At 50.8% G+C, this 23,439-nt stretch overlaps 8 protein-coding genes and 1 non-coding gene across 9 annotated transcripts; 4 read left to right on the top strand and 5 right to left on the bottom strand.

Moving 5' to 3' along the window:
- The first annotated feature begins 1,950 nt into the window (after positions 1–1,950).
- Positions 1,951–3,709, top strand: BO72DRAFT_69787 (glycoside hydrolase family 16 protein). Its single transcript, XM_040950624.1, has 2 exons — positions 1,951–2,915; positions 2,974–3,709. The coding sequence occupies exons 1-2, from the start codon at positions 2,119–2,121 to the stop codon at positions 3,269–3,271; spliced, it is 1,095 nt and encodes a 364-aa protein (XP_040802733.1). The 5' UTR covers positions 1,951–2,118; the 3' UTR covers positions 3,272–3,709.
- Positions 3,710–4,416: 707 nt separating this feature from the next.
- On the bottom strand, positions 4,417–4,488 carry BO72DRAFT_t93. Its single transcript has one exon. It is a non-coding gene; the product is annotated as a tRNA-Arg (tRNA).
- Positions 4,489–5,449: 961 nt separating this feature from the next.
- Positions 5,450–6,128, bottom strand: BO72DRAFT_457758 (uncharacterized protein; the record flags this gene model as incomplete). The annotated part of the gene is made up of 2 exons (XM_040946347.1): positions 5,450–5,522; positions 5,611–6,128. The coding sequence occupies 2 exons, from the start codon at positions 6,126–6,128 to the stop codon at positions 5,450–5,452; spliced, it is 591 nt and encodes a 196-aa protein (XP_040802732.1).
- Positions 6,129–6,460: 332 nt separating this feature from the next.
- BO72DRAFT_69763 (TauD/TfdA dioxygenase family protein) lies at positions 6,461–8,480 on the bottom strand. Its single transcript, XM_040950623.1, has 6 exons — positions 7,912–8,480; positions 7,650–7,855; positions 7,128–7,582; positions 7,031–7,067; positions 6,841–6,974; positions 6,461–6,780 (listed from the first exon to the last, which is right to left on the bottom strand). Exons 1-6 carry the CDS (start codon positions 8,115–8,117, stop codon positions 6,667–6,669), a joined length of 1,152 nt encoding a protein of 383 aa, XP_040802731.1. The 5' UTR covers positions 8,118–8,480; the 3' UTR covers positions 6,461–6,666.
- Positions 8,481–9,675: 1,195 nt separating this feature from the next.
- Positions 9,676–11,609, top strand: BO72DRAFT_375193 (putative transporter; the record flags this gene model as incomplete). Its single annotated transcript, XM_040941171.1, has 6 exons — positions 9,676–9,942; positions 9,994–10,322; positions 10,375–11,215; positions 11,271–11,389; positions 11,440–11,529; positions 11,585–11,609. 6 exons carry the CDS (start codon positions 9,676–9,678, stop codon positions 11,607–11,609), a joined length of 1,671 nt encoding a protein of 556 aa, XP_040802730.1.
- Positions 11,610–11,944: 335 nt separating this feature from the next.
- BO72DRAFT_446935 (putative glutathione S-transferase) lies at positions 11,945–13,140 on the top strand. The gene is made up of 2 exons (XM_040944414.1): positions 11,945–12,074; positions 12,165–13,140. The coding sequence occupies exons 1-2, from the start codon at positions 12,026–12,028 to the stop codon at positions 12,953–12,955; spliced, it is 840 nt and encodes a 279-aa protein (XP_040802729.1). The 5' UTR covers positions 11,945–12,025; the 3' UTR covers positions 12,956–13,140.
- A 45-nt stretch (positions 13,141–13,185) lies between these two features.
- Positions 13,186–14,557, bottom strand: BO72DRAFT_446934 (mitochondrial 54S ribosomal protein mL54). The gene is made up of 2 exons (XM_040944413.1): positions 13,663–14,557; positions 13,186–13,570 (listed from the first exon to the last, which is right to left on the bottom strand). Exons 1-2 carry the CDS (start codon positions 14,141–14,143, stop codon positions 13,317–13,319), a joined length of 735 nt encoding a protein of 244 aa, XP_040802728.1. The 5' UTR covers positions 14,144–14,557; the 3' UTR covers positions 13,186–13,316.
- A 1,751-nt stretch (positions 14,558–16,308) lies between these two features.
- On the bottom strand, positions 16,309–17,595 carry BO72DRAFT_495032 (NAD-dependent epimerase/dehydratase family protein; the record flags this gene model as incomplete). Its single annotated transcript, XM_040948516.1, has 1 exon — positions 16,309–17,595. One exon carries the CDS (start codon positions 17,593–17,595, stop codon positions 16,309–16,311), a length of 1,287 nt encoding a protein of 428 aa, XP_040802727.1.
- Positions 17,596–19,158: 1,563 nt separating this feature from the next.
- BO72DRAFT_374854 (spherulation-specific family 4 protein) lies at positions 19,159–20,762 on the top strand (the record flags this gene model as incomplete). The annotated part of the gene is made up of 3 exons (XM_040941151.1): positions 19,159–19,379; positions 19,573–19,930; positions 20,439–20,762. The coding sequence occupies 3 exons, from the start codon at positions 19,159–19,161 to the stop codon at positions 20,760–20,762; spliced, it is 903 nt and encodes a 300-aa protein (XP_040802726.1).
- Between the last annotated feature and the right edge of the window lie 2,677 nt (positions 20,763–23,439).

Raw genomic sequence — 23,439 nt, 5'->3', positions numbered from 1 at the left:
CGATGATTCATGTACGCATACAACAGCCATTTGGCCGAGTGGCGGCAGGCCACGAGTCTTAGTAGCCGGTTAAGTTATAATCCTTTGAAGATTTCCACCATGAAATATCATGATCAGTTGATCTGCAAAATTGTGGTGCTCTTGGTTCTCTTGCCAAGTGGGAACGGTTCCATCCTTTCCATTTTTATCCTTCTTGGTCGTTATGCAATGTCTATTTGCCTATCTGCGAAAGTGGGGTGAACTGGCACTGGAAATTAGACTGACCAGCGCCGAGCATGTTCGTGTCGAAGTCGCATCTAATATGCTCATCTGTAGGCAGTGACATTAATAGATTAACCTGTCAAAGATTGTCCATTGTGAAGTCTGCAGAGACCTTCATACAGAGTAGCAGGCATGGCTTGGCACGATACCGGCTACACGACCTCTCCATGTTTCGAATTTATCTGCAGTTGTGCTCCCTTACCTTGGCTCTGGGAGACTCGCGCAGACCGTTGGCTGCGGAGACTTGAGAGAGGGTGGGGGAATCGAATGTTTGTGCGGTTGGAAAATACAATCTCCAACCATGTTGACAATTCTACCCTTGTTGCCCCCCTTTTCCCCCCTCACGGCGTTACAATCCCGATATCTGCTGGTAGGACTGAGTTTACCGCAAACCTACTCCGTACCTCTCTACATGACTTGCCACCAGCCAATTAGCAGATCCAAGTGAACTGCCACGGCACTGACCCTCTGTGCTGTGCTGAGACCAAGAATGGATCCTCACCAGGCGGTGCTAGAACTAGTTAGGAAGAGTGAAAATCCATGCCTTTAGCTGTGCTTGTTTGTTTGATTGTCCCTCGGGAACCGTGGAGTATATGTGCCTCAAGGTGGGTGGGTGGAACGCAAGGTCATTCGATGGGCAATTGCAGAGGAGTTCGGCAGTGGCTGCAGGTACGATACATGAAGCAACCCGAGAGTGGCGGTGCCATTGGCTCTTTCTGGGTAGCAAGGAGCACTCACAGCTTCATCATGGATACCTTACTCGTACATAAGTATCATTCCTGGTCGATGATCCCTCAATTAACTCCTTTGAAGCTGCTTTACCGGTGCGCTTATCATTTCAATCAGTTTGAAATCTTCCTTTCCCAGCCAGCAGTTCTCACGGGCACTGTGGACTCATCCCCGAATTGCTGTTAGTAGTTTGTCGGGTGTTTGAAAGTGAACCCCTTGTTCCCCTGAGGCAGAACCCTGATTGGTGTACGGATCTATCCTCGGCCTTATTCGACCCAATCATGTTGGTTGAGTCCATGGAACAATTCGAGCCCTTCAGTGGTCGGGGGACCGCACTAGGCCTTATTAGGACTAGATTCAGGGCCAGGGACCACGCTAGCCAGCCGAACCAGGGTAGATTTGTGGCATACCAGGCTGTTTCAGGACTAGACTCCCTTCATGAGTCGGGTGGTTTCCTGTTTGGAGCAGCCCCTGAAATGTTTAGGGCCAAAAACTAGTGACATCGACTGCAAACTCGCAGCTTTGATGAGAGACATGCGGGCACCTTGTCCGTGTCTCCAATCCGGGTTTAAAAAAAGAATAACTTATAATTCCAACTATTATGATCGGACAAGAAAAGAGAGCGAGGGGGAAAAAAAAGGAAGGGTTAAAAAAAAAACTAGTCATTGTGGTTGGGGTCAACCTAGTATCTAGTAAATTAAAGGAAAATGCTCTCGCCGTCATGTCTCTTTTACTTCCCCTCTCCTCCGTCCGTTCTTCCTCCGCATCAGTTCCATCCCTCTTTCCTCTCATCCCTTCTTGTGGGTGCTTTTCAACCTCCTCGTGCGACTCGATCGCGCTGCCATTCTTTTGAGACTTGAGTCTTCCTCTCTCTCTTCCTCTTCCCCACGCTTTCGGTCTCACTCCTTACGGACCGTTAGAGGAATTGATCTCAAACACTCGTCCCCCCCGGTGCACTGCCAGGAAACGCCCCTTTATCGCACCTTACCTTGCCAGGAAGCAAGCGTGTGTGACCCGCAGTTGTCCTGACTCGCCTCTGCTCCCTTGAATACTATCTTTGACAAAACGAGGGGACCGTATTTCTCGGTATCTGGAGAGTGGTGATCCTAAAGGACGTGACTATTCATTATGTCTTTCTTTAACCTCCTGGCCCTGATCGTGGCCCAGATTTACTTAGTGGCTGCTCAGACCTCAACCACATGCAACCCGCTCAACGCCACCTGCCCGTCGGATCCCGCATTGGGCACGACTTTCTCATGGCAATTCAACGAGACGCTCGACTCCAAGATCTGGGAGACCACCAACGGCCATATCGCCATCACCGACGCCGGCGCGAATTTCACCATCGCTAAGAAGCTGGACTCCCCCACCATCAAGTCGACCTTCTACATTTTCTTCGGTGTCGTTGAGTCATGGGTCAAGATGGCCAAGGGTGGCGGTGTGATTAGCAGTATCGTGTTGGAGTCCGATGACCTGGACGAGATCGACTGGGAATGGGTGGGCTACAACACTAGCTCAGTCCAGTCCAACTACTTCGGCAAGGGTAACGATACGTCCTTTGACCGTGGAGGCTTCCATTATGTTCCCAACGCCGACACCGAGTTCCACAACTACACTACCTACTGGGATGCCGCAAAACTGGAATGGTGGATTGACGGCACATTGGTGCGCACGCTGAAGTACGAGGATGCATTGGACGGCAAGAACTATCCGCAGACCCCCTGCACACTCCGCTATGGTATCTGGCCCGGTGGTGACCCGAGCGAGCCTCTGGGAACAATCGAGTGGGCGGGCGGAGAGATCGACTATGATGCTGGTCCGTACAATATGGTCGTCCAGAAAGTGCGCGTACAGGACTTCCACACCGGCAAAGAGTACGAATATACCAATCATACGGGCTCGTGGGAGAGCATCAAGGTCGTAACGTAAGTCCTCCTCGCCATTGAGATATTACATGACGGACTACTAACTCTGGAGCTCCAGGGGTAATTCGACGGCTGCCGTGGAATTGAATAAGGAACCGGAGAAGACTCTGGCCCAGAAATGGGCTGAATTGCCCACCGGTGCCAAGATCGGTGTGTACGCTGGCTCTGCGGCTGTCGGAGCCATGCTGCTCGCCGCATTCATTTTGTTCTTCGTGCGCCAGCGCAAGAAGGGTCGTCTCGAACACGCATTGGACGACGCCAAGTGGAACACGGAGCGGACAGAGATGGACTCTTTCCAACAAAATTGGAAACAGACTGAATGGAGAAGTAAATCTGGCTACAAACCGGTATCATAGCCGGGGCCGCGATTCACCTGAAACAGATAACCACTCTGTTCGACGATGAAAATGAAGGTTTACTTACACGCTCTGGTGGGAAAAGACGCCATCTCCCTCGGTTCCATATGCAAGGTTTCTTGCGCCTTGCCTCCCCGATCGGCACGTTGTCCTCGGGACAAAACGGACCAGCCTCGCTCCTGCTTTGCTGGCCAAGGTGGTGCGCGAGCTGTTCTTGTTATCTGAGCTCCTGGTGATCGTGCATCCATTCCTGCCACGAAGTTCTTCTCTCGACCTTGGTCGATTTCTTGTTTCTTTTCATCCTGTACACTTTTGCGACGCTTCTCATTTCCTCAATCTCTGTTTCATCTACCTTTTCGTCTCTGGATTGTCGAGACTATAGGGCCGACAAACCTTTACTACTTCCTGTATATATGAATATATGTTGTGTGTGGTCCTACTGAACCATATTGATTTCCTCTACTCTTTCTTCTAGAAGGGCGTGCGGGAGTTCATTGCTTTTAGTGAATCGGGCCAGGCTGCTTTTATTGCGGCCCCATTCTACCAGTTTGATAGACTTCAACGGATTACCAACTCCTGTTATCTCTTATCTAAGTCCAGGTGCAAGCTGGAGGCTCCCCGTTCAGTTCCATGTATGTTTCTCTGAGTCTTACGTTACTCCGATTCGCCTTACGGCGAGCACCCTGATGTATCAATATCACCTAAGCCAAATGGCCTCACAGTGGGGGCTGCAGAGCCCCCTCCGTCGAGTTAAGCAAATCTTCGGGGACTAAACACCGATCACGGTCCTAGGTCTGGGCTATGGCCTGAGCCTCGGACCACCTCGAACGGTACTATAATGTTGGCTTGGCTTGCTTGTCATCTGGATCGGTGGGCTTACGGGCTGGACCGCTGAAAGATGAAGCAGAGGTGCGACACTGGTGTCATGGACGAGTGTGCAAGTTGGGGGCCGAAGATAAATCGATAAGACTCGTCTGAGATGAACCATGGGCCCTGACTGGATTCCAAACCATTGACTTCGGGTCTTCGGGTTCTCGGAGCCTTGTCGGAGTATGCTATAAAGGAAAACAGCGATAGCAAACAGAAACAAGGTGGTTTACTTCTGTCAAGAAAAAGGAAGAGGCAGGCTCGAGGTGGGCAAAAAACGATCCCGGTGCGACTCGAACGCACAACCTCTAGTACCGGAAACTAATGCGCTACCATTGCGCCACGAGACCAGCTGTTAAAATTACAACTCTTACTTTGACACCATATACAAGATCTATGCTGTGTAGAACATATGAAGCAGCTTCATTCGACGCTTCGTTACTACAAATTGCCAAACTTATATCTCACTTATAGTTGACTTGGAATACAGTCTTTTCCTTATCAGTTATTTTTGCAAAAGGTCCCTTATTTGCATTATCTTCACAGTGGCAGTTGGGGCCTGATCCCGTTATAGCATAATATGGTCTATATTTTCATCGAGCTTTCTTTTCTTTTCTTTTATGTATAAAGGCGTGAGAACATCGCATACCGCTATCCCAAACACTACATAAGAATTGCATAGGAGCTCGGAACTGCGCGAGTCGACATACGTAATATCGACATAGATCACACAGCCCGGCCACATCTCAAACAAAATTCAAGCAGAAATCGCATCGATGGCTTTGTGATGGATGGGGCAGCGTTCGTGTCCGATGGAAGCTGGGGTTTACATATTAGGTAACCAAAAGCCTTGTCTGTTCAGCGGAGATTGGGGAGAGGCAAGGTACATGGTTCTCGATCTAGTGCTCTAAGAAATGGTTCACGTGGGATTGTGGGTAGTGGAGTTGATAACGGATTGGTACTGCCTTCATAATACCCAATAGATCTTTTTTTGTGAGAGGCGTCTCGCCTCGGATACTACGGGGCTGGCGAGGTTGTGGCCAAGGGAGTGGTATACTCGGTGGATGAGCATCTTGCTCCACGTACCCAGGAAGGCGCGAGGGAAGTTAAGCATGCTATAGTCGAGGGAGGCATCACTCCCACCTACAAGCGAAGGGACCGATTTACGAAACTATACCAGACTCGAGAGAAGCAAGTTGAATTCCAATGCAGTAGTCCCCAAGTAGACAACGTCACAACCCCAACGAGTAAGCAAAGTGATACACCGAACACCGTATCCCATAACTCCACAACACCCAAAAAAAAACACACTCACTCATCTCCCTTCCCGAGAAGACTCATGCCCCCGATGATGTACCCCCAAAACTCCATCCACTGCTCCCCGCTATGCATAACATCGTATATCTCCATAAATGAACTTTCCCTTCCTTACAAGCCCCCCTCCCCCCTTCCCTCTACCCGCAAAGACCTACTCCACATCCATCCCCTCCAACCACTCCAAAAACTCGCCGCGACGCTTCTGGTCGAGAGAAGTCAACGCATTCCAAAGATCCTCGATTTGAGACAATATGAGCTGCGCGGTAGCGCCAGCCCGGAGGATCTCCTCCTGCCGCTCGACCGCGGCCGTCTGCACCTCGGTGCGCAGGGTGGCGAGCTCCGCTCGCTGGCGGGTGGCTTCGTTGCTGAGACGGGCGATCTCGTTGCGGAGAAGCTTGTTCGCCTGTTGCAGGGTCTTGTTCTCCTGCACAAGGTTGCTGTGTGCCTCGAACAAGGTGTTGTTGTGCTGGGCCAAAGTGTTGAGCTGGCTAGTGACCTGCTGCTTGAAGATGCCGAACTGGAGATTGTGGGACCCCAGCTCGGTGCGGAGCTTGTCGACGGCGGTGTCCTCGTCGCGCCTCGGGGGGTTGGTGGTTCGGCCGCCCAGAGCGTGTGGATGGCTTGGGGGCACTTGAGGGTGGATCCTCGGTGCTCGAGGAGCTTGGTTGGACATCGTGGTGGTGGTGATGTTTGGGATTGTAGGGTGGAGGTTCAGATGGTAAAGATGGTTGTGGTAGTGATATTGGTGGTAAGAATGGTGGTAGTAGTGATGTGGTTGTGCGAGACTGGAAGGTGTTGAGAGGTTGAAGATGAGAGTAACAAAGATAATAGTTGATGTGCTGGTTATGGCGTGGGTGACTCACGGCGTTGATTCAATAATGATGTTGTGTGTGGTCTACGCGAGGTCATAAAGTTCGACACAATGCTGGTCCTACCGGATCAGACAATCGTGAAGTGCTCAATACCCTATGCCTCATTGTGTCATCATGAGGATAAAGCTAATCTCAGCATGAACCCCATCACTGGAACTGTCGTGCAAGCACTGTTGTAGCTGAGCGAAGAATTCATTGGTTGGTTGATATTGTATGATGTATCATTCAAAAGAAGTCATATTCGTCCTGTCTGTTCATGATGCCGCTAACTATATCTATCGAGAAAATGGTAGCCTGGTCTTGTGGCCATATGTATCGCTGTTCATTGTCTGACATCTTCTATCCTTCAAAAGGAGTCTCGTAAGGAGCTTCAGCCTGTGGCGTAATTCTCGCGAGGTGTCGTCTCTGACCATCCGCCCAGTCGAACAGTGCACTGTGCGCCGCCACACGGTTCTGTAATAGTTAGCCTTGTCAATCTTGTTTTCCATCATACAGTAGCTTGAAAGCACTTACATCCCAAACAACAACAGTGCCAGGACGCCAGCGGACCCGTGTCTGAATATCTGCAGACAGCGCAATGTGGTCGTAGAGGAACTTCAGCAGGAACTCTGACTCCTCCTTCTTGTATCCGACAATGTAGCGAGTGACTGAAGCTTTTTTAGTCGCTTGGTTTTCTGTGATACGGACGTGACCTTAAACTTACACTGTGGATTGACAAACAGTGCTTTCTCTCCAGTAACCTAGACAGCACGTTAGAACGAATACACCCACTAATCTAATTCTTCTTGAGAAGCACTCACTGGATGAGTCCGGACAATGGGATGCTCAGATGTGATCGGGTCTCGTCGTGCAATACCGCCCTTGTTGAGGCTGTTGTTGACCTGCTCAATACCGGAGTGAACCGCTTTCAACCCGTGCAGCCTCTTTCGAAATTCAGGCGAGAGGCGTCGGTATGCCTGTGCCATATCCGCGAACAAGGTGTCTCCTCCAGTTGATGGTCCATCCAGGAGATACAGGAAGGTGGTGCCAGGGGGCTGCTTTTCGAATGTTACATCGGAGTGCCAGGTGATAGAGTTGGTGTGTGTAGCCAGGAAGTCGGCACCACTCGTGTCATCAGCTCCGCGGTGAACGAGATGAATCTCCGGATAGCCCTTGGGGGCTCCAGATGTCTGATGGATGTGGTGTCGGCCAAAGTAGCCACCCCATTCGAGGGCTTCATCGATAGGAAGATGCGCAAAGTCCTGGTCACGGAAGGCTAGATGAGGCTCGACATTAGCACAGAACCTTGCAGAACAGCGGAGAAGCCTGTGGCTACAACTCACCGACGACCTTTCTTTGGGCGACGAATCGAGCCAGTTGATCCTTGCCTTCCTTCGTCAGCTGGCTCAGCTGGACACCACGGACTTCACTGCCAATGGTGGGAGTGAGGTCATCCACTTGCGCTTTGTCCTTTGGCAAGAGGTCAGAGAAATAGAGGTCCGCATCCTTGCCGTGGTCATAGTGCTCGAATGGTTGCAGAGGAGGGTATCTGCGAAGGTCAGCGGGGGTCAAAAGGTGGCCAGTAGGTTAGGGCTGATGTCGAACCTTTCTGTCTCGTTGTCCCAGACGGGGAGGTATTTTGGGAATGATGCGGGCGGCTGCTTCTCTGTACCCTGGACTTCGTCGTCATGCTTATAGACCTCTGCATATCCGATTGAGTTCTCTTTGTTAAAGCCCGAATCGGTCTTCAGCGCGGACACCGGCTTTGCCCGGAGAGAAAGGGTCGGGGTCTCAGTAATGGATGGTGCCATGATGGTGGTTTAGAATGGAGGAATATAGATTGGGTTTCTTCCTTCTTGAGAGAACTTCGATCTGCGAGAGGGCACCGTTCGCTTCTGGCATATATAATCACCATCCTTCTTACGATGACTCGATGCGCCGTCACGCAATTCCTGCGGGGTATGCATGGCCGAGCGAATTCCGGCAATTGCTGGTTCGCGAAGGGGGTACGAGGTACAAGGTTAGGTACAAGGTTTCGAACGATAACGACATATGGGCATCAGTGCTCGTCTCGAGGAGGAATGGCGGGCGTTGATCAGATAATCTTCGAGGCGGAGTACTGGCCTATTGCCGGTCTTCCCAATCTGGTGGTGAGTGTCGTATACTTAGTAACCCAGGCCAGTGTTTGTTCCTGTTAGAAGTACCCCATACACAATCAAGGAACTTGGTTAACCTTGAACGATGCCGGAGGATGAGACTGTGTTCCACAGGGTTGACGCTGGTTGAGGCAAACGTGGTTTAGTGCAACATGGCGTGATAGCCATGGTCCCTGGCGCAACCTTCCCCCTCCAAAGCTCAAACAAGCTCAACTCCCCACCTGACCCGCGTTCACTCATAGAAATCGTCCTCATCGTATGAAAGAAGTTGAATTAGAAGGAAATCGGTTGGTTTGGTCAATGGTCAAGACATTGTTCGCAGTGTGATTGTAGATGAGGTAGATAAGAGAGGGTCAAGGCAAGCACATTTTGCTAGGGCGCATCAACAGTTCATTGAGACTGCATTGGCCTTGACGAGTTTACGCAGCACTGCAGCACTTCGCCGTAGACTTGTATACTCGCCTCCAATCAGCATTGACAGAGATGTTGTCATGTTGCTGACGAAACGTATCACCATCGACCAGTGCGATGGTGAAATCGGAGGATTGTAAGGCAACCTTAGAGTTATGGAAGTACCGACGCGGGTAAAGTGCAGCCACCGCCTGAGCGATCCCGACCCATTAAGGCCCCGCCGCGTCTTCGGCCGGCCGTTTCCCGCAGCGGAGATCGAACTAGACTTGAATCCTACATCCTACTACTCGACTACTCCACGCTAACAACTACCGGACTCTCTTTACCTCTTCTGACTTGTTCCTCATAACGTCACTTATGCTTCGTTTGCGTGATCGCACTTACTTGAGTAGGACACCCCATGAGACTGCAAGACATTGAGATTTGTATCATTTTCCACAGCTTGACGGCCTGATCTCGCCGCCATGGCTGCGCTTGATGTTGGTCTCGACGCAAGTGCCACCCTACCACGAGCTGTTTTACTTCATAGCTTATCGCCCGAGATGCCCGGAGTCTTTCTTGGTCCATTACGTTCATGCCATGATTGGCTACATCAACCTTTCACAGAACATCATCTAGCAATTAGCCTATCTGTCTATATTGCCGAGCGATTGCGTGATGAAGCTTCATGTTCACCTGCTTGGGATGAAGCATATCAAAAAGCTCATCTGGTCCTGCATTTGTTCTTTAAATCTCTTCGGCTGCCGCAAACAAGAGCTTGCATATCTTACGTCTAAGTGGTCAACGTTTTTCCATTGGCAAGATGGGCTCGGATAATGTCCACGATATCCCCGTGGACACAGTCCCCGCGGGCGAGGACAGTAAAAAGAGTCCCGTCACTGCAGTGGCATCGGGATCGTCCACATCATCCCTCGAATTCGCCGCGGTGCAGCGTGTCAAAGGGGGCGGTGCATTCGACACCTCAGAGGATCCTCGGTACTATAAGCCTATCCCCGAGTATGAAGGCATACACCGTTGGGATCCCTACTTTGAGTGGACGGAAGAGGAAGAGAAGGCCTTGATCAAAAAGGTATTTCCAGCAAGCGCTTCTCAATAAGCGTATAGAGCTAATGAAAAGCAGATTGATTGGCGAATCTGCACATTTGCATGCGTGACATTCTTTGCACTCCAACTCGACAGAGGCAATGTTGTCCAGGCTAATTCCGACACCATGCTTGCGGATCTGGGGATGAATACCAATGACTACAACAACGGGCAGACAATCTTCCTTCTCACATTCTTATTCGCCGAGCTGCCTTCGCAGTTATTATCCAAGAAGGTCGGACCAGATCGCTGGATTCCTTTCCAGATGGTTTCATGGAGCTTGGTTGCTGCATGCCAAGCCTTCTTGAAGAATAAGACCGGCTATTTCATCTGTCGGGCGCTTCTGGGACTTCTAGAAGGTGGATTGTAAGTCAAAAGTCGAATGCTAAAGTCGTTTTTTCTAGCTGACAGTTACCAGTATTGCCGACACCATCCTCTTCCTTTCATTTTTCTACAAATCTAAAGAGCTACCGGTCAGACTCAGTTATTTCTGGGTTTCTTATGAAGCTACTGCGATTGTTAGCGCTTTCCTGGCGGTTGGCTTCCTCCATATCCACGATGCTGATGGTAAGGGTGGCTGGCGATACCTCTTCGCATTCGAAGGTCTAATCACTGGGATCATCGGAATCATCGCTATCTTCTGGATGCCTGCATCACCGACACAAACAAAGGGTGGCCTCCGGGGTAAAGACGGCTGGTTCAACGAACGCGAAGAGAAGATTCTTGTCAACCGCGTGCTGCGTGACGACCCTAGTAAGGGAAGTATGCACAATCGGCAGGCTGTATCGCTCAAGATGCTATGGACTGCTCTATGTGACTATGATATGTGGCCGATTTATTTGCTCGGTCTGACATGGATGATTCCCAACACACCTGCAACAAACTACATCACTCTCGAGCTCAAATCCCTGGGCTTCGGTACCTTCCAGACGAATCTTCTCACCATTCCTGCCTATGTTATCTTCATTATCAACCTTCTGTTCTGGACTTGGATCTCCGAGCGCTTCAATCAGCGTTTGTTGCTTGGCCTCGTCATGGAATTCTGGTGCTTGATTTTACTCATTGCACTAGTTGCTCTTCCGGACGGGGCCAGCGCATGGGGACGATGGGCCATTCTCATTCTATTGATTGGCGCACCTTATATTCATGCTATCGTCGTGGCCATGACATCCAGAAATGCAGGCTCAGTTCGGACGCGAACGGTCGCTAGCGCTGTGTACAACATGATGGTGCAAGCGTCCAATATTATTGCCAGTCAAGTGAGTTAACCCTTTAACACTTAGTCTGTGTTGGAAGTCAGCTGACATTTCCCAGATCTATCAAGCGAAGGACAAGCCATACTATCATACTGGCAACAAAGTACTGATTGCCATGGCCGTATGGAGTATACTAGTTTTCATTGGGGCCAAGCTCTACTACATTTGGCGTAACAAGTAAGTTCACCCAATCCCACTGTCTGATTATCATGCTAACACTAATTCAGACAGAGAGCCGCTATATGGGACGCTATGTCCAGTGCCGAGAGAGAGGCATACCTGGCCGATGTCGCCGACAAGGATCTTGGTAACAAACGGTCAGACCCCTGAGCTTTTCTCATCGATTACGAATATTTTCTAATAACCCCGCAGCCTCGACTTCCGGTTCACTCATTGAGCCGTCTTTCATATACCTTACGAAGCCTCCACACATGACGTTTCTCGGGGAGACTCTATAGAGTCTCATTGGACTTAATGACTTTTAAAAATAGATGAATGATAGATAGCATCTCATAGAGACTAAACCTCAATGGCTCATGTCTGAAACCAATCAAGCAACAGTCTAAGCATACTGAGCAAACGTAGAAGTTTGGACTGTGCTTCACTTCATCAAAGCGCGAACCAAGGCAGATGACCGGGGTTGAAGAGCGGATAAGCAAGCAGGGTGCCTAATCAATAGTTACCTTTGGGGCGGCGGTGCTGATAAATCAAAGATGACTTCCCCACCATAAGCCTCCCCCGCGTCATAGCATACTCAAACGAACTTCAACTGATGCCAAAATAGGACGCGTACTGTATATTGAAGATAAAATAATGTCGACTTCCAGCCCAATCCACTTCTTCGACATCAAATCGACCCTCTCTGGTGAGTACCGTAATCCAAGAAACCAATCTTCATTTCATCCACATCACAAATCAAAAAACAAAACTAGCATCACGACTAACGCCCCACCAGGGTCAGAGAGGGCGTGGTCCCCCAACACCATCAAGACCCGAATGGTCCTCAACTACAAGCAGCTCCCCTACACGCAGACCTTCCTCTCCTACCCAGACATCGCCCCCTTCCTCTCACACAGGGGAGTCCGCCCTCAAGCCGAAGGCCGACCCTACACGCTGCCCGCCATCTGCCACCCGGCCTCCCTCCCCGCCAGCCCCTCCGGCATGCTGATGGACTCGCTCGCCATCGCCACGCACCTTGAAGAAGCCTTTCCCAACACTCCATCCCTGTTCCCCTCCGGTGACGCCAGCTACGCGCTCGCGCTGGCCGTCAGCAAGCTCATGGGCGCCGTCTGGATCAACGCCGTCCCCCTGGTCGTTCCCCGCGTCGCGGACTTCCTGGATGCGCGGGGCCGCGAGTACTTCATCAAGACGCGCTCGGCGCAGTTCGGGAAGCCCCTCTCCAAGGTCCGGCCCCGGGATGCCCGCGAGGTGGAGCGGCTGATCGACGCGATGAAGCGGGATATGGCCGTGATCGTGATGATGCTGCGGGGCCGGCGTGGGAACAAGGAGAACGACGACAACAACGACGGTGGTGGCCCGTTCTTTGAAGGGAAGACCCCCGGGTATGCGGACTTTCTGGTCGTGGCTGTTTTGGCGTGGTTCCAGCGCGGGGATAGCACGGTTTGGGCGGAGATGCTTGCGGTGGGGGATGGGGAGGTCAAGGCGCTGTGGGAGGCTTGTTTGCCGTGGGTGGAGGGCCAGGGCGAGGAGAAGGATGAGTCGGATTGGGAGATTCCTCGTTGAAAGTGTGTTTTTCGCTCTTCGCTTTCGGGAAGTCACGGGGGTGCAGTGGTGGGTTTGAAGTCGCTCCAAGTGAGCCTGGGGCTGCAATAAGTGAAAGTGTTGAAAGCATTCCATTTCGCGCGCCTGAGTTCTGGGAAATAGTACATGATAAAGAAATGAGAATATGAGTTACAAGGAGAAATATCTCTCTTCCGGACACAGTCCCCCCCCCTGCCCCCTGCCCCCAACTGCCCAGCCCTTCCCCGGGTTGCCAATACCATTGTACATTGTGGGTTGTAAGTCTGTACAGTATCGACCAACGTGAAGAAGCCTCCCACCGAGAAAATCGCAGATTCGCCAAAGATACACAAAATATATGTTTTTACAATCCGCGGAGGAAGTTGGCCTCTCTGATGCCCTTTCTCCGGGCATCTCTCGCGCTTCTGGTGATTTCGGTCCGCTTCTCGAGACTCTCGGCGGCGATAACCAGGGTATCCTGCGCCTCTGCCTGATCGCGGTTGTAGGCCGCGGGTGTGATATCGTTGGCCTGTTCGTGGATGGGGATCACGGGAGGGAGGTTCGCGGCGCGGGCAGCCATCTTCTTCTCGTAGCGCTTGCGCTGCTTCTTGTTCAGGGCTGTGATTGAGGAGAAAGAAGCACGGTGTTAGTCAAAGAGAACCAGGCTGGAGACAAATTTCGTGGCATTGATTGATGAGAAGGTCCCTTACTGCTTGGATCAACGCCACCCTGCTCGGTCTTCCCCTTCTTGTTCTCATCCAACAAACCCCACAGCCAATCGGGGTACTCCGAATCCTCCAGAGCGAGCAGATCAGGCTTGTTCTTGAAGTAGTTGAGCCCGTTCAGTTTCGTGCCAGCAAGGCAGCTACTCGGGGGGCGCTCAACGACCTTGCGGGCCTTGCCGGGGTGAATATCGCTGTGGACGCCGTCCGTGGGGGTGCTCAATGGTTGCGACACTCCAGGGGTGGCGGAGGAGACGGCAGACGCGACGGTCACGTCGCTCACGCCGGGCTGTCGGGGCTTGGGCGGCGGCGGTGCGGCGGACACGGTGGGCTTGCCGTCACTGTAGTTGCGGAATTGAGCCCGCTGAATGGGAAGAGAGAGCTGGCGCGCGCCAGACAGGGCAGGCGACGTAACCGTGTGCTGCTGGAATCGAGACAGGATGCCGGTCCGGCATCGTTGGCAGATCATTTTGAGGATGTGAAGTCTGGCAGGTTTCGGCTGTACTGAAGACCAGAAAGAACGAATGATAGTAGCTTGGTCACCGGAGTCGTGGTATGCCGTCCTCAGCCCCAAGACAAGCCGTGCACGCTGAATCGAATGCTGTGTAATGGAATCCTACCGACCGGCACGCAGTGAGAGTGCACTTATCGAGAAAACTGCGGCATGAATTTGATGCCAAGCCGGAGGTGAGCCGACACGTGACCGTATCACGCAGTATTCGATGACTTGCCAACAATTCCTTGATCCGAACAGTCTATCTGTTGGAAAGGTAGATTTCCAATAAGATCGAGCTCAAGAGACGATTTATGTCTAGTTTCCATCATTGCCAGAGATTCTGAGCTGCGTCCTGCCCATCTACCAACGCCTCAATCACCATATAACATCGGTGGTGATGGATCATGTGATACATGACTAATCCTCAAGTCGGAGTTTCGCGATAAACCGATACGGGCAGCCCGACGAATATACTTCAACCTCAACCTTGTTCAGATACATCTGTGACCGTACTGCCAAAACACATTATCATGTCCCTGACATCGCTCATGACGTTAGGTCTGCTTGGTGACCTTGGCTCTGGTCGATCCTACCCAAATTACCGCGCATGTCGAGTATCATGATTCTTACTGCAGATACCCGTTGTTTTGAGCTCGTCATTGCTCTTCTTATATATGTTTGCTCGTCATCAACACAAGCCTCTGTTCCTCTACTCTTATTTGGAACCACCATGCTTCCTGAACGCTTCCAATGTCCAAGCTTTGTACTATTCTCACTAGACTATTCCAAGTGCGACGAATGCGGCTTCTTCGAGCTATCATGGAACCCGAAGTGACGTTCGACAGATAAGGTACCCGCGCATGTACCGAATGATTTCCAGGTAACCCGCGGCATCTAGAAGTGACGGCCATGGCAATGGTTCTTGGGCGCCTGTCGATACATTACTGCGTTCTAAAAGCAGAGCTAAGACATGCTCCAACCGTCTAGCAGTCCCACTGTCCCTGTCACCGCTGCTCCCGTGCGGACAATTTCCGTCCGCAGATGGATCCTCGACTTCCCTGCCGATATCGACTAACAGGAAATGTCAACGAACATTGCAGAACCGAGCATCATGCCATCCCGTCCCTGGTTACCTCGTGCATTATCACTCACATCCCATGCATGTCGACTGCCGTTATACCTTTGCCGCCTTGCCAATGCCTGCAACTGCGTCCCGCAGGAAGCACATTACTGGAGAGAACAGGGCAAAGCTAAGGCAGGCTGCGCACTCTCTTCGGAGTTCTCATATTGCTTGTCTGACAGTGAAGCCTTCCATTGGTTCTAGCCATTCTCGCCGTCAGCGCTAGTCTCCGATGTTCATCTCCAGGATGATCGTGTGAGCAGTGCTATCTGGCTTCGAACGTCTGATAAGAACATGACAACCCTCCCCGGAATGCCTTCCTTGCTTGACTGCGCCGAACCTAAACATTAAAGAGCAGAGAAGACCTGCAGAAACTGCATCTGCGTCGAAAGATGAAGTGTTGGCAGGCAGTCTGACTAATCATTCACCCGAATGTCCATTCCTTCCGCTCTTTGAATCGTCCATGCTTTCTCCCTGCCCCTCATTCCCCCTCTCTATCATTGCCCAAGATCTCCTGCTGTATTCAATGATATGCATTAAGCATACGTATTTCGCGACGGCATTGGTCTCGTCGACTATTTCGGAATCTTTTCATGCACCTGGAGCATGATAACAGATTACAACGTTCTCGAGCGCACATGGGGCTGGCTGCACGGCAAAAGTGTGGTATTGGTCAATCTACTAACACTATCCATATAAGGAATGTGGAAGGCCGCGCACTTAGCGAACCCCTTCGACGTCTCGGAACAAAGTCAGATGTGAAGTATAGTGGTTTCAAGTGCATACTATGTGATGGGATGAATATAGCGAATGCGTTCGTCTCTATCATGCAAAATATCACGAGTTTGCTCGAAATTATGTCCCAACACACGAACAGGAATCATGGGGATATACGAAAAATCGTTAACCGAAGGAAAATTATGACGGTCACAGGACGATAAACGAAAGAATCATGAAAGGTAAAACCCAAACCAAGCGCCACATAGATGAAACAGGGTGATTAAAACGATATCCAGGCCTATGCAGAGAGGCCACTGACATCAAGGAAATTGCACAAGCTCACACACGCATCTTTCAGCGTTTTCTCAGTTTTCCACTCGAGCTCGTTCTGTGATCTAGTTGCCACTGCAACGCACGAGCCAACATCACCAGCACGACGTCCAGCCGCTTTGCGGGGAATGGGTTTGGAAGAAACGCTTTCCATGGTGTTCACAACCTCCATCACAGAATGGCCGCGTCCTGTGCCGAGGTTGAAGGTGCGGAAGTTCTCAGCCAACTTGCCTCCATTGGCGGCACTGAGGGCAGCGATGTGCCCTCGGGCGAGATCGGTAACGTGGATGAAGTCGCGGACGGCAGTGCCGTCCTCAGTGTCCCAGTCCGTGCCGAACATTTGAAGCTCCGCATATTGCCCGGTCATGACTTTGACAACCACAGGCAGGAGGTTTGTGGGTATTTGGCGGGGATCTTCGCCAAGGAGACCGGACTCATCGCATCCAATCGGGTTGAAATACCGGAGAGCGACAATGGTCCATTCTGGATCAGAGGCCGCGAGGTCTGCTAAGATGGCCTCGCAGATCCATTTAGTGCGGCCGTAAGGGTTGGTGATGCCTGTGCAGCCAGCCTTGACCTGTTGCTCGGAACCGTTGTGGTCCGTGAAAGTCTCATCCTTGTGAACGCAGAGTTCCTCTTTCAGCGGCAGGCCGGAGGTAGCCAAGGTACCATACACGGTGGCAGAAGATGAGAAGATAAAGGTTTTGATGCCATAGTCACCCAAGGTGGTAGCAAAGTCGATGAGACCACTGACATTGTTGGCATAGTATTTCAGAGGGTTTCTGATGCTCTCTTCAACTGCTTTGTAAGCAGCGAAATGGATGACACCAGCGATTTTGGACTTGGGGGAACCCCATCTGGATTGGGTTTGGTACTGATCGAGAAGCTCCCGGAGAGCAACAGTATCCCGGAAATCATGAGCGTGCAGCTGCAAGGAAGGCATGCATGTTCCTTGTTGCTCATGATGCTTGGACGCCAGCAGCTTGATGCGGTCGAAGACGCTCTGGAAGGAGTTGCTGAGATTGTCGATCACGATTACATTATAATTGGCTTTGAGTAGCTCCAATGTTGTGTGACTTCCGATGAACCCGAGACCCCCTGTAACGAGGATGTACTGATCGAGGGGGAAGTTGCGCAGCAACTCCTCGAGATTGCCATCAAACAAGACGGATGACTGCGTCGCTGGCGTATCCACGAAGCCCGGGGAGTTGGGCTCCACCGGAGTGCTTGCATCGGACTGTCGAGGGCTCTCCATTATTGGCAATGAAGGAGGGCGGGGGTTTGGGAAGATGGGAAGTACAACTTCAAAGGTGAAGCAGATCAGGAAGCTTTGGTCAGACAATGACAAGGAAACGAAAGACTTTTATTCGAGCGAGGGTTCGTTCGATGACGGCGGGTGACTCCGAACAGGATCGGATGAGATCAAAGACAGGAGTTCCCAAATCTTATACTCCTTTGGAAGAACGAGTGGCGGCCCTATGCTATGGTTCTCCGATGTAACCGCTGCTGAATCTGGCCAGCTAGGTTGGGCGATGATATCGTGATCGGTGACTTGCTTATTTACAACCAGGGAACATGGCCATACGAAGCGAATGGATATCAGAGAAAGGAAGCAAAAGACGAGGTGTAAGAGGAGGATGGCGAAAGGGAAATAATAATTATAAAAAAGAAAAGAGGAAGGACAAGAGAAAAAAAAGGGAATAAAATAAAATTGGATAGAAATCGGTGGGAGCGAACGATGGTACCAGAGGATCTGGAAGAAGCAGAAGACAAAAAAGAAAGAGTGGAAGCGAAAAAAAAAGCAAATATAAAGAGTCGACGATGTCAGCGAGAGATCTTATTGGGATGGAACAATCGGGCCTAGAAGGAAGACTGACTGACTGACTGACTGACTGACAGAGTACGTGAGTGAGTGAGTGAGTGAGTGATTCGATTTGACTTAGCCTTCAGGTTTGTTGGAATCTCGCCTCTTTGGTGATTATTTTTTGGGTTATTTTTAATTATATTTTTATTTTATTATAATGGTTGATGACTTGGGACTGGACTCTTCGATCGAATCTAGACGCCTCCACAAAGACTTGCAGCAGCAACAGCAACTACAATCAGAGCAAGAGCAAAAGAGCATCAGCAATCTCGAGTACATCATACATCATCGGATATCCGCCGATACGAAACAAGAGAGTACCAGAGGAAAAGGAAAGTACAGTAAGTAGGTAAGTAAATTGGATGGAGAATTGGGACAAGTAGGGGCGAAACCAGAAAAAGAAATTGTTCCAGCAGCAAAGCAGAAACAGCAGCAGAAACAGCAGTAACTTAACAGTCGCAGTAGCAGTAGCAGTTTCTATTGCTGCTGCTGCTGCTTTTGCTGCTGCTTTGCTGCATGGGCGAAACCCTGCCCCGCTCTATTTTGGGCTCGCGCGCGCCATTCATCTCTTTTTGCGCTTTACCTGCTGTGTTTTTTTCCTTTCCCTCCCTCTCCCGTCCCAAGTCTCTTACTCACCCACTCACCCATTCAATCATTTTACTCTTTTTTCTCACTTAGCATCAGATCATTTAGTTACGTTTGGAAGGCTGACTAGACCACTACTTAATTCTAGTCCTTCAAGGCCCGATTCTGGCGCAACTCCGCTATTATGGAGCAGCCCACCAGCCCACTTGCCCACTTTTACTACCACCACCCATTACCACCACCACTACTACTAGCCAGAACCCACTTTCAAGTGCAGTACTAATTTGGCTCGTCCGCAAGTGTTGGTGCGCACGGTTTCAGCTATCCTGCTCCTGGCTCCATCATAATCACCCATCATCGTTGTTCATGATGGGGCAAGAAAAACACGTGAGAGACCGCCGCTGTCTCTCCAGTACACGCTCGCGAGTTATCCTCGCCGTCTTTGTTATCATTGCCATCCTCGCCGTCGTCATTCCACCAGCAGTTGTGGTCACTCTACACAAGAAGAACAGCATGGGTCCTAAAGCTTCAGTTTTTGTTCCGCTCTATGTGTATCCTGCTCCCGGAGCTTGGGATCCGCTAGAAAAAGTGTACGTTTTTGTCCGGTCTTCATGCTTCTTTGAGCGCCATCCCAAATCGACCGTCTCCCCCCCCCTAGTTCCCCTCCCCTTCCCCTCCCCCCCCCGGCCAACCATACATACGTCTTCCCTGGTCCATGCTCGTTCGCCCCGTGGCATGATACGGGTAACTTCAATGTATGGCGGACTCAGCTAAGCGCCACAGGGTCTCTACACATCCCGACGTCAACTTCACGGTGGTGGTCAACCCCGGTAGCGGCCCTGGGCCCGATGCTTTACCTGACGCCAACTATACCCGAGAGGTTCCTAAGCTCGCTTCCTATGACAATGTTCGTCTACTAGGTTATGTCGCTACCACGTACGCCAATCGCAACATCTCGTTGGTGCGCCGCGACATCGAGACCTATGCGGCGTGGCCGACCAACAGTTCCAACCCCAAGCTTGCGGTTCGGGGGATATTCTTTGATGAAACGCCTCAGCAATACGATGTGAATACCTTGGCATATCTTCAAGAGCTGACGGCGGTGGTGAAGAGCCATCCTGGCCTTGGGCCGGATAATTATGTACGTGAGACGTTTCTTTCCATTTTCCCTGTATTTTCATTACCATGCCGGCCCGGTCCCTCCCCATACATGGTTACTTACATAACTTTCCTTACCAAAATTCCGGTTCCCGGTATCTGGGAGACGGCTCCACCCCTTTATGATTTTCCTTGCTCCACTGTCGATTTTGCTGTTTGCCGGGTGATTATTTTTTTTTCTCCTCCCACGGAGAAAAGAATTATCGACAACGCAGAGCTCATTGTTGAATCCTGCCCCCTTTGTTTCTTCTCTATGACCCGAATTTCCATCCGGTCCGGATCGGATCGTCGTTTGGGTTGTTCACTGTTGTTTCCTCATCGAGGAAGATGAACGGGAAAGAGAGAAACTCGGCTAGTTTCTAGCTCGGCTCGAGCCTAGTCTAGCCCAACCAGCCTAGCCACCTTTGTTGTTTCTTTCAATCGCTAGCCATTGACATTTCGCCGTTCGTTTCGTGGCTGACATCACTCGTTTTTCGCCGCTTGTTGTCCAGGTCGTCCACAACCCCGGCGTGATCCCTGACTCCCGGTACCTGAGCACCGCTGATTCGACCGTCGTCTTCGAGGCGACTTACCAGACCTTCCTGGACCGTCAGGGGGCTAAGCTCTTCCAGGAGATCCCCAACAGCACGCGCCAGCAGCTCACGGCCGTCGTGCATTCGGTGCCCGCCAGCGTGGAGGGCTCGCATTTCCGGAACCTAGTGAAGCAGGTGCGCAAGGTCGCGGATGAGGTGTTCATCACCCATCTCGATACGAATTACTATGCCAGCTTCGGGAGCCAATGGGAGCAGTTCGTCGATCTGATGGCGAAATCGTGAGAGCTGCCTTTGACAGGCATTTATGATGTGGCGCGTCTGAAAAAAAAGGGCTGGTCTAGTCTCTGCTGTAGTTCTACAGTTCCTTCTATCATATATTTGGCGGCCAATGGGGTGGTGGTATATATTCTGCTTTTTCGTGTTTTGGCGGCTGCTCTTCTCATCAAATCATTAACATATCGGCTGTGTCGCTTCTCGGATGAATGGAATGAAATCATGGTCTGGTATACGACAGTATAGTATAGCAACTGGGGGTTTTCCAGATCATGATGAATGTGAATGACGTATTTACGAGCTCAATGAGAGAACCGAAAGTCAATTGTTGACAAAATGTCAGCAGCCGGGCGTACGGTGCTGCAATACCACTTAGCCTATCTAGGTCTAGCGCAGTACAGCACATACAGCGCAGACGGCTGTAGCAACATCTGAACTTTTTTTTCTCTCGAAACCAACCAGAAAAGAGACTTACGACTACGTACCCTGCATTAGACCGGACCCCATGTTCATGTTCCTGTTCCTTTATCCAGGGCATTCAGGCAGAAAAAACAAACATGGAGAAACGACGACCACCACCCACTTGGACATGACCACCAACAAAAAAAAAAGCAAAGACCAGACAGGACAGGACAAGTGATTGTTTCCCTCCCATTGGTAAATCTCCCATTGGACCTTTCCGACCCCCTTGAAGGGAAGAAGTTCTTGGGAGTTGCTTCGTTGAATTCTAAACATAACCCTGCAACCATCACCCCTTCCCCGCCCCCTGCCTTCCTTCCAATGTAAGAAGTTAGGGCAACGGCAGGTACGGGCTGCCGGTTTTATTGTCCCTTATTTATCGGATTCTGAATTTCGTTGAGGGTATTTTACGTGATTACGTGACATCCGCGTTATTACCGCGGAGGTGAATGGAAGTGAGTTGAGGTTGACAAGTGGGGTAATTTTCAAAGGCGACAGAAATTCAAGAGGGAAAAAAAAAAAAAAAGAAAATCAGAAAATACTGATAAAAAAGAAAGAGCTCGGGCACTTAGCTAGTTCTAGCGTGATATCCACTTCATCTAGCCTTTTCCGGCTCTAGCGCGAACCGATAACTGCATCGACCTGGGACCTGGTAGGTACAGTACCTAGGAAGTAGTGGTGCTGTGCATCCCTATTCCAGAGGGTAAGGCAGCGACAACAAGTCCAAGTAGTAAGGACGCATTGGGAACCTCACCGGCAGGCCGGGGTCTTGGCCCCACGCTAGAGTCAAGACCAAGAGGCAAAGATGACGGAAAAACAGAGTCGAGAAGGGCTCAATGCATGGCATTCATGCCAAGGTGTTACTACTCGCTGGTGACCTATTGAGGCCAGAAGAAGGCGGATGTCTAAGGCTGCGCTGTAAGTGTCTTAGACCATGATTTAGATCATACTGTAGTCCCTTGTTGAAGGGCTCAGTCAGTCTAGACTGCCCAAAAGGTTGGCCGGAGCAGAATACATGTGCAGTAGCTGAAATGTGTGGGAGTCGCTTGCTCCGCGCGCTCCTCTTTGCTTCCTGAGGATTGGAATTACGTGCTAGCCAAAGGATGAGATGTGCTTGGCAATGGTGCCTTATGTGTATGGTTGGCAGACAACAAACACGAGAATAGATTCTCAGGGTTGGGAATCGGTCTATTGCATGGGCCAGTTGGAGGTGACTTACCTGCAATTTTCTATTAGAGAAACTCACTTCTATACATAGTACCTTGCATATGAACCATGCTAGAAGTGCACTCAGGCATTCTCAAGCATAATGATCCTGAGACCATAGCATGAAGTAGAATGGTTTGTGTTACCTGCGAAGCAATTCAGCTGATTCTACACCAACCTGTGGTCAGGGGGAATAAACACTTGCCTGATATCGTTGCATGATCAAAGAAGAACTGGTGAGAACAGTGAAGTGGCAAACTGGACCGATCCAATCCGGCGGAGGAGCCAGGCGCTGAAGTCAATAAAGACTACAGCAGGGACTAAGTTAGTGACCCTGCAATCGTGGTTCCCAGTATGGGGCCAGCGAAATTGTACCAAGATCGAACATGTAGCAAGAGTGGGGGCATGCTAGGTGTTCGCGAACATGTTAGTAGGGCTGGTTGGTTGGGTTTTTCCGACAGCTGCCATCTTAGGAAAATTCATGCAGAGCGGAAACTGCTGGATGATAGAATACTACTGGCGTCTATCGCAATGAAAGGATTGCCAAGCCAGTCGGAGAGCTCAATGCAGTATCCCGCATTGGGGGACTCACCATCCTGCCAGCGGATGGGTTGATTTGTTCCACAGACTCCTGCTGAGGTGATGGATTGGTGAGGACAAGCTGGTGGATTCGTGCAGGACGGAGGGGAGAGGGTCAGTCAAATTGCGGAGGAAAGAAGTGACACAGGTGCGTTGAACTCGTCTCCATCCATGGGGAATGTGCAGGATGTACCCTGCAGGGTGGCTGGATGTACGCCGTAGGCTTCCGAGCCGGTTGGAGGATACAAGCGCAAAAATGTCCGGTCGGCAGCCTGGACGGGGTTCCTAGTCAGACATACATGTAGAGCATGTACCATCGACGTCTATCTACTGGGTATGAGGTACAGGCCAAAATGACGCTGTGTTGTAGGGATGAAGGCGCAATTTTATTTATAGAGCCGTGGTTGCTGAGGTCGGGTGTCATTGAACATATTCTCCGCGT

The sequence above is a fragment of the Aspergillus fijiensis genome, assembly GCF_003184825.1.
Source record: "Aspergillus fijiensis CBS 313.89 unplaced genomic scaffold BO72scaffold_16, whole genome shotgun sequence".
In the NCBI taxonomy this organism is placed as follows: Eukaryota; Fungi; Ascomycota; class Eurotiomycetes; order Eurotiales; family Aspergillaceae; genus Aspergillus; species Aspergillus fijiensis.
This window is presented reverse-complemented; position numbering and strand designations above follow the sequence as displayed.

Excerpts from the sequence above, each read along its gene's own strand:
- BO72DRAFT_69787 (XM_040950624.1), top strand. The coding sequence starts at position 2,119 with ATGTCTTTCTTTAACCTCCTGGCCCTGATCGTGGCCCAGATTTACTTA. Across the intron at positions 2,916-2,973 it reads GAGAGCATCAAGGTCGTAAC|GGGTAATTCGACGGCTGCCG; the intron begins GTAAGTCCTCCT and ends CTGGAGCTCCAG.
- BO72DRAFT_69763 (XM_040950623.1), bottom strand. The coding sequence starts at position 8,117 with ATGGCACCATCCATTACTGAGACCCCGACCCTTTCTCTCCGGGCAAAG. Across the intron at positions 7,856-7,911 it reads TGGGACAACGAGACAGAAAG|ATACCCTCCTCTGCAACCAT; the intron begins GTTCGACATCAG and ends TGACCTTCGCAG. Across the intron at positions 6,781-6,840 it reads GCACTGTTGTTGTTTGGGAT|AACCGTGTGGCGGCGCACAG; the intron begins GTAAGTGCTTTC and ends TAACTATTACAG.
- BO72DRAFT_446935 (XM_040944414.1), top strand. The coding sequence starts at position 12,026 with ATGTCGACTTCCAGCCCAATCCACTTCTTCGACATCAAATCGACCCTC. Across the intron at positions 12,075-12,164 it reads CGACATCAAATCGACCCTCT|CAGGGTCAGAGAGGGCGTGG; the intron begins CTGGTGAGTACC and ends CTAACGCCCCAC.
- BO72DRAFT_446934 (XM_040944413.1), bottom strand. The coding sequence starts at position 14,143 with ATGATCTGCCAACGATGCCGGACCGGCATCCTGTCTCGATTCCAGCAG. Across the intron at positions 13,571-13,662 it reads GGGTGGCGTTGATCCAAGCA|CCCTGAACAAGAAGCAGCGC; the intron begins GTAAGGGACCTT and ends CCTCAATCACAG.